At 46.4% G+C, this 8768-nt stretch overlaps 1 protein-coding gene across 5 annotated transcripts in view; it reads right to left on the bottom strand.

The window, feature by feature from the left end:
• Nrg1 (neuregulin 1) overlaps positions 1-5446 on the bottom strand; it is a 1045353-nt gene extending 1039907 nt beyond the window's left edge. For all 5 annotated transcript variants that reach the window (XM_029531713.1, XM_021219937.1, XM_029531717.1 and 2 more), the window contains exon 1: positions 4723-5446. In XM_029531713.1, coding sequence (XP_029387573.1) covers positions 4723-5446 — 724 coding nt within the window. The remainder of the gene's footprint in view (positions 1-4722) is intronic.
• Positions 5447-8768: the final 3322 nt, after the last annotated feature.

Consider the following 8768-nt stretch of genomic DNA (forward strand, 5'->3'; position numbering starts at 1 on the left):
TCTCTCCTCTCTCCTCTCTCCTCTCTCCTCTCTCCTCTCTCTCTCTCTCATCCCCAGATGGCTACCCAATATCAAGGGGAATTATTTTCTAACAATTAAATCTAAGATAAACAGAGAACTACTACACAACCCATTTTAACTTCAACTGTCAACTTCACCTTTCTTTTTTAATCGACTTGGACACAGACAGTCTGCTCAGTGATGGAAGTCAAGAAAGTAAGCCTTTGGAACAGGTTTGTCTCGAGTACAGTAAAAACCCACACGAGCAACACGGAAACACTCTATGTCCACTAGAACAGTCCCTCACCTAGGGTCGGCTAGTCTTAACTCCACCAAGTCTCAAATCATGCAACTTTACATCTGAATGAGATGTACCACTAAGCCCTCGTGTGTGTGCTATAAAGTGACATTTGGGCAGGATGGGGTAGCAAGCTAAGTGCTTAACCAATCATAATATTATTTTAATCTTTGCTTCAAGTTTATGTTAACATACATGCTGAGTTAATACACACATGCAGACTTAAAGCATTTATGTGTGACTTGAAAACTATCCACGAGGCCTAATTAGAATTAAAAAAAAAAAACCTAAAACTTATCTTTGATTTTCCTATAAAAACGTAATGTGCTTTCCTTCTTTTCTGTAACTGCTAAGCCCAGTAAGAAATTTAACTGTATACATAGTATACCCAGAATTTTCATGCATTTATATAAGGCTGATGGTAATATCCATTCAGTCAGAGCTCTACATAGAGATTTTTTTTTTCATATCATTTAAGCTTATTCTAAACAAACTACAAGAACCCAAGCATTGCTAAGAACTTAGGGCAGCTGGAGATCTCTGGACATCTGGTCAGCATATAAATTGTCACTGAAATGTAAAAACAAGTTTTAAGACAGGTTGTTCACAATTTAAAAAAAAAAAAACCCTCCTGGAGGAAAACTAATGATAGTGAAGCAAAGGCAGTTCTCTGGATGATGGAGGGATTATATTTGACAAGGGCAACAACCTGCACCGAGCATACATTCTGCTCTCATTTGCTATAAATCCACAGGCCAGGGGACACACAGCTTGGCTTTTTATCCTCAGGGCTATTTAAGCTTTCTAGTCTTAGCTAATGCATGAAGACATATGGCAAAACTTTTCCTAGATTCAAAGGGTTTATAGAACCCCCCCCCCAAAAAAAAACGATCTGAACTATCCCCTAGTGCTAGTAAAATGCTCTTAACTCAAATATTAAAACGCTTGTAAACCCTTTCAATTCTAAAGAACTGTTCCCCCCAAAATGACCTATCAGTTTCTTGTTTTCATATAAACACAAATAAATACACATACAGTTTCTCACCTCAACAGAGGGAAGTTGATTCTAGTATGGCTTTTTGACAGTAAGATTTATGTGGCTTTAAAAAAAAAAAAAAAAGCAGTCACAAATGCTTAGGAAATTAAATTTATACGTGTATTCATGAAATACAAGCAACCAAGCAAAATCTGTTTGTATTTCTATTTTCCTAGTACAGTTTTTATTAAGAATAATTTTCTTCAATGCTGAGTGGGAAAAAAAATCCCTGCAACATTTTTTGTTTTGTTTGTTTTTGTAACACTGTAAGGTTAGTGTACCTTTATTAAACAGTGATTGGGGTAGGCATTACAAAGAATAAGTACCACTTATCACAAATATTTGGTAAGCATGTTTGTAATCTCCATGTATTAAGATATCTTCATTCTCTATCACACAACATACAGACTTTTATTGGCTTATAAAAAGCCTGATGTACAAATCTACGTGATTCAGCTATAGATGCTATTTAGCATCTGTACCGCTACTCCTTCTTGGAAATTTGTTTCTGCCTTGAACCACCACAACGCTTTGAAAAAAACAAAACAAAACAAAACAAAACAAAAACCAAAAGGCACAGCAGATCAAACAATAATTTGTTTCCATAACAGAAATATAACTGAAAAGCCAATTAGTCTGCTCTGGGATGAACATAAATTCCTAACGGCATGTCTCAGTTCATTCAGTGGGGGAGGAGGAAAAGTCAAACCATTGTGGTGAACATGTACTCAAACTTCAGCTCAAAAGCAAACCACCTATGAAGAAACTGCCTGTTGTCTGCTAAACACACTAACAGTTTCTGTTTCAAAGGGTCTATCCTATTATATGGTTTTTACGCAGCATTGCTTAAGAGCTTATGGTAGACAGAGGAAGAGAGAGAGGGGAATGGGGAAACCTTTCTATTAGCTCAGCCCTTAGGCAAATCTGTAGCCTGTGGAGTTTCTACACTGGTAAGCAACTTGTAGGAGACAGCCCTGCAGCTGAACATGTAAGATCTGGAAACTGTCCCCCTGGGTATGAGATCACAAAATGACTTTGCTATATTCCTTCCCCAGCCAGTAATCATGGCTCAAGCCTGCCCAGAACTGTCACACCCCGGGGCGGCTCCTGTGGCCCTCTTCCTAAATCTAACCAGATAGTCCATAGGCAGCTGGACGAGGACAAACCAGCCCTTATTCACTTGTCTATGCCCTTTTGCCTGATGCTTTCTGAATGGTGTTGTTAACTGAGACCACACAGCTGGGTGGATTCACAAGTTTTCACACACACACACACAAACACACACACACACACACACACACACACAATTTTCCACCCAACATTCTAAGAATGGTTTACTGAGCTCACCTTATACAAAGTTACCTTGTGGGTAATTACCCAAAAGGAACTTAGTGAGCTTTCATTTAGTCCTTAGGTAAACTTTCCACTGAGATGTCATATTGCTACCTTAAATTATGTAACACCGAAGCCACCAAACATCATGACTACACAAATCTAGTCCGGTAACTTTATGACTTATTAAACTTTCCAGTCCCCTGCAGAGAGGTTATCAGTTCTTCCGAAGCCCTCCTAACAAGCCATGATTTAAATTGTGTGTCCCCCTTTGACCGCCAAATAGAAGGGCAACACTATCTGCACTCAGTAAAGCTTTTGCCTTAGAGGCACAAAATACCATCCAGTTTCTCCAGGCAACGTGGGTTTCCCATGTCCAAAAGTGCTCTAGATGCGTGGAAGGACATTATCGCTGAGATCTGACATTTGTTTCTAGTTTAAAAAGCTGTTACTAACAGCATTGCCAATCTGGTACCACACACGAAGTCCCAGGTGTCACAGCTAACTGCGAACGCCTCTATGTTGATGCCCCCAGGATGCACAGGAAATGATGTGAAACTCATACGGGTCTGGGATAAAGTCAAAAAATCCTCCTTGAATTGCATATAATAAAACATGTGAAAGCTGACCTCTGGTAGAACTTAAAGGTCTTATTCCAGATTCTGTAACAGAAGAACGTAAGGTGCAGTCCCGTGGTGTTGAGTTTTCCTGCAAGACAGCTCCCAGCAGAGCAGTCCCCATGTTAAACAGTGACATCTATCAAGCAGAGCTGGGGAATCCCAAAGTCACTCACTCAGCTTGCTTCAGCACCACTAGCAAGAGCCTCTGTCCACAGAGGGGTGCAATCCTAACAGGTCCCTGGCACACCAAACACGTTGTGAACATAAAGGAACAGCAGATGAACTCTGCTCTTGCCTGTCATGAAACCTAAATCATTAGGTATTAGTTAGCAGCAGGACACAAGCGTCACAATGGCAACCTAAAATGTACATCTAATTGGCCACCACCTGGCACACTGCACCACAGACAGAGTGTGTCTCGATGCTGAGTTTTGTGAGAATTCAATTAATCCAACTATCCATTAAACAAACATACAAAAATCAAGAAAAGAAGGCTATTAGTTGTGTTAAACTGTGCAGGAGGTAATCACGGTAATTTACGGTTTGAGAAGGAGTCCCCGCTATGTGTTAGTAATTATATGGTGATCGGGAAAGGATACAGATATTTAGGTCCTAGAAATTATTTTATGAATGGCAGAAATGCAATTCGACCTCAGACATGTAATTAGACTCTCAGCTTAATTTCTCAAACCTGATCATTTAACTCTCCCGGGAGAATACCCAGTGGTAAAATGGGAAAAACCTGGGAAATCGATGACTAAACTTCTCATCTGAGAGTCTTTAAGGCCTAGATAAAGTGCCACGATTACATTCATCTGTTCTGACTTCCAGACCAGAGAAAAACATCCTCCAAACCAAAATTCTGTGACCAAAATTCTTGACAGGGATTCTCCCAAGAAAAGTCACTCTGTACTCCTCACATACACATAGAAACTAGCTACACACTCCACCTGTGTGTTGCCTATTAGTTAACCCAAAACTCTGCCAGTATCTCTAGTGGCTGGCATCTCACCCTGCCCTTTCCCCCAAAAGTCCTTGACTCCTCAGGACCACGTTCAGAAGAGGGCTTGGAAACCAAACCTGGCTCATGATTTCTCTTTCAGAGAAGCCCCATCTCACAGAGGAACTCACAAACAGCAGTGCCTAACCACAGCCAAGTTCAACAAACCAACACCTTCAAGAAAGCAACAGACAGACGCAACTTAGGGAACCAAACCCCCAGGGATTCAAAAGTTTTAGGTAGTCCAACCAAAGACCAAACTTGAGATTCTACCCGGAGCAAAAACCCAGAAAGTCGAGACCTTAGAGAAATCGCCTGGCCCATGGCACCTGCGAGACCTCCCCTTCCTCTAAGGACCGCTCAGACCTGGAAGCACCCGCGCCCCGCAGACGTCGAAGGGGAGCCCGAGGCCGCCCAAGAGGGGGGGGGCACTTACCGCACCGCTTGCACAGCACCCGGCTGACCTCCTTCTTGAGGTTACGGCCAGTCTCCAGCGGGGGAAACGAAGCTCGGAAGGCGGGCAGCGCGCGGCCGCTGCTGTTGGCATCGGGCTCCATGAAGAAGATGTACCTGCTGTCCTCTTTGAGCCGCCCGCAGGACGGGAAGGCTGAGTGGCCCCAGGTGTCCAGGCGCACGGTGAGTAGCGAGTCCTTCTTTAAGCCCCCGGCTTTCACAGCCCACACCTGGTGCACCTTCACCAGATAGGGCGCGGGGTCCCCGGGCTGATCGGTGCTGGGCTCGGGGGACCCGGTGAGTAGGGTCCAGTTGGCAGAGGGCGGAGGGTCCTGTGAAGGTGGCGGGTCCTGGGCGGGCTGGTCCCGCGCCCCTGCCCCTGCCTCGCCTGCTGCCTTCCTGTCGAGTGCCCCCTGCTGCCGCCGCGGCGGGTGCACCTTTCCCTCGATCACCACCGCGGCGCGCCGGGCCAGCTCCTGCACCGAGCCCACGCTGGGCGGGGACGAGTAGCACACCGAGGCCCCCGCGGGAGCCGCCCGCTCGGCCGCCACCCCCGGAGCGAGGGCCCCGGTCCCCAGTAGCAGCAACAGCAGCAGCGGCGGCGGCAGCGGCAGCAGCAGCAGCGGAGGCGAGCGGCTGGCGGACCCGGGATGCGGGACGCTGGGGCTGGTACCCAGCGGGCGGCGCGGGGCGCGTCGCCATCTCATGGTGTGAGGTGCGTGCGGGCGCCTTGTCGGTGCGGACTCTGCTTGGCTGGCTCCAGCTGCCTCGCCTTGCCTGCCCCCACTCCTACCCTGACCCTCCTCCTTTTATTTATTTATTGGGGGTGGGTGGGTAGGAGAGTTGTTTATGGGGAGGAAGGGGAGATGGGTGGAACCATAGAAAGGCAAAGAGGCGAATTTAAAAAAAAAGAAGAAGAAGAAAGAAAAAGAAAGAAAGAAGGAATAAAAAGCAAAAGGGGGGAAAGCCTTTGCCACCGCCTTGATTGAGAGAGTGACAGGTTCCCCCCGCACCGCCGCACCCCGAGCCCTGCTGTCGGGGATGCTGTCACCAGAGGAGGAGTGGAGGTGGATGCGCTGCTCGGCGGGGAACAGTCCTTTGTGTGGAGTGCTGCTGCGGCGGCTGCTGGGCTGCGAAAGCAGCGGGGACGAGAGCGCGGGGACAGAGCTCTGGAGGCGGAGTTGCGTGCCTGGAAATCGCTGGGTGGCCGCGGCGACAGCGCCCCGTGCCTTGCCGGCCTGTTTACCTGTGCTGCGAACTCGCCCCGCACGCTGCCTGCCAGCCCTTCCCCGTGCAGATCCGGAGCCTGGCCGGCTCGGCCCTCCCTCGGCTGGCTGTCACTCTGACTGCTGCAATTGGGAGGACCGGCGGGCTGCTAGGCTGCAGTCCGAGTGGGCTGCGGAGATGTACTGGGGAGCTAGAGGTGACGCTTCAGTGAGCAGGGACCTGTTAGCCGCTCTGGATGGCCAAACACAGGGAGGAGGCCAGGGTGGGACACAGGACGAGGGTCCTCGGTTAAGAAAAGTTTTGGATGAGCTGGTCACTTGGCAGTCAAAAGGGAGCAGCAACATGTTCATGGGAGACAGGCAGCAATTAAAATAACAACTTTAAAACACGCCCCCTCTCCTTTGCAGCGCACAGGCACTGTGCACTTCAGGGATGACACATCTCTCTATCCATCCCTGTTTGACTCTTCAGCCTCAATATTCTTGCCTTTGCCTCTACTGAAATATATGCTTCGCCATTGCCATTTCAGGACTTGTGCAAGGCTCCTTCCGGGTAAAAAGCCTAGCTGAGTGAAGCGCTTGCCCAGTAAGACCATTTTCTATGTACTCTATGGCACTTTCTTTAAAGATCAAAGTTTCCCGTGGGTGCTGGAACAAAAGGCACCAGGCACACCATATGTTTAATATTACTCCTGAGTACTCCACCACCGGCCATCATCCTTATACTGCCAGGCTTAAGGACCTAGTTCTAAAGCAAGGATTCGCCACGTCTCAGGGATATATTTTCCAGTAATATCATACAAGAGGAAGAAAACATTGTAGCCTGTCAAGGCAAATATTTCCTCTTAAGGGTGCTATTTTACAGTTATGGTGGCAGAATAAAGAAGAGGTAAAGTCGCTCACTGAGCAATGGAGGCAGATTGTGGAAACTCTTGAAAGCACTCCGACTTCTTGATGCCTTTACTGTGGAATGCTACAAGTTGTTGTTTCTTTCAAGTATAGCATATTGGCTTTCCCGATTTCTCTTTGTTTTGCTTTCTTTTGTTTTGTCTTGAAGTGCTAGACACTGAACCCAAGGCCTCATACACATTAGACAGATCCACCTCTGAGCTATACACTCAGCTTTTTTTTTTTTTTTTTTTTTTTTTTTTTTTTTTTTTTTTTTTTTTTTTTTAACCACTTTTTAAATACAGAGTCTTACTCAGTTGCTAAGTTGCACTCAGTCGTGACTTGAACGTGCAGCGCCCCTGCCTTGGCCTCCCAAAGAGCCAAGATTACAGTCTGTGCTACCAAGCCCTGGGAGTCATGAGTGTAAGACCTCAGAGATTTTAAGTCAAGAAATCTTTGGTTATTGGCGTCCCATGGTTGGCTGTCAAACTTGTGGTTCCTTCTCTCAAAGTCCTGCTTGGAACGACAGGATCCAGGTGCTCACTGGCCTCTTACCGGTGGCGAATCCTGTCCTATACTCTGATGGAAGGAATGAGGAAAACCCACCATATACCAGCATAGTGGCACTGGTCTCCAACATCTGTTGTCTTGGATCCTGGCTTCCCATTGACTGAAAGTTGAGAATCTAAACCTACTAGAGTCCCCATATTGCTCTTAGGTCTATCGGAGTGTGGTTTTGATTCGATGTATCTTGAGATTTTACTCTTACTTACTTACAACACTCCCTCCCTTTCCACCTTTCGGCTTCCAAGCAATCACCTAGCATTGCTTGACACTCTGTTCCCAAAACTGTTGGCCCAAACAGTATCCACCCATTTTGCCCAAGTCTATGGTGGTTATTATAAGGCTCAGCACAAGTGGTTCTTCTGCTAGTGGTGGGGATAGGGGAGTATGGCTAATCTTTAATGGCCTCAGCAGAGATAGTTCACATCATAAAGAAGGCTGGAAAGACAGCTCTGCAGTTAAGAGCCTGGGGGCTTTCTCAGAGGGCCTGAATTCAAGTCCTAGCACCTACATGGCTGCTCACAAATGCCTTTAACTCTAGTTCCTGGGGATCTGGTGCCCTCTTGTGGCCATCAAAGGCACCAGGCACACATGTGATGCACATACAGTCAGGCAAAACACCCATACACATAAAATAATAAATTAAAAGAAAAAAAAAAAAAGCCAGTCTCATTCTTCAGCAGACAACCTGGGCTCGTACAAGGAAAGTGACTAGGTTCCAAGAGAGTGGGTGGCCAGAAGCATACAAGCTCTCTCAAAGCCTGGGCTCGGACTTGGCAGCTAATTTTGTCACTTGTTATCATCACAAAGCCATCAGAGATTCTAGAAGCGGAGCTGTACACTACCTGCTCATGTAAAAAACTCAGATGTTTCATTATTCGAAGGCAGAGAAAGAAGAAGAAAAGAACATAGGCTCTCTCTCTCTCTGCAAAGACCCACTACTGATCTTAAACATCATTTCTGATACAACCATTTCACGGAGCCTTCGTATAAATAAATACTAAAGCCTCTGGATGACTCTTTCCCACAATGCACCTAATCTGCATTCACTCTGGATTCTGCACCTTCACTTTTTTTATTAGATTTTTTTTTTTAAGTTTTCTTTTTTAATTTATTTTTTTTTATTTTCTTTATTTACATTTCAAATGCTATCCCAAAAGTTCCCTATACCCTCCCCCCACCCCAGCTCCACTACCCACCCGCTCCCACTTCTTGGCCCTGGCCTTCCCCTGTGCTGGGTCATATAAAGTTTGTAAGACCAAGGGGCCTCTCTTCCCAATGATGGCCGATTAGGCCATCTTCTGCTACATATGCAGCTAGAGACATGAGCTCAGGGGGTACTGGTTAGTTC

Source organism: Mus pahari, chromosome 19, assembly GCF_900095145.1.
Source record: "Mus pahari chromosome 19, PAHARI_EIJ_v1.1, whole genome shotgun sequence".
Taxonomy (NCBI): Eukaryota; Metazoa; Chordata; class Mammalia; order Rodentia; family Muridae; genus Mus; species Mus pahari.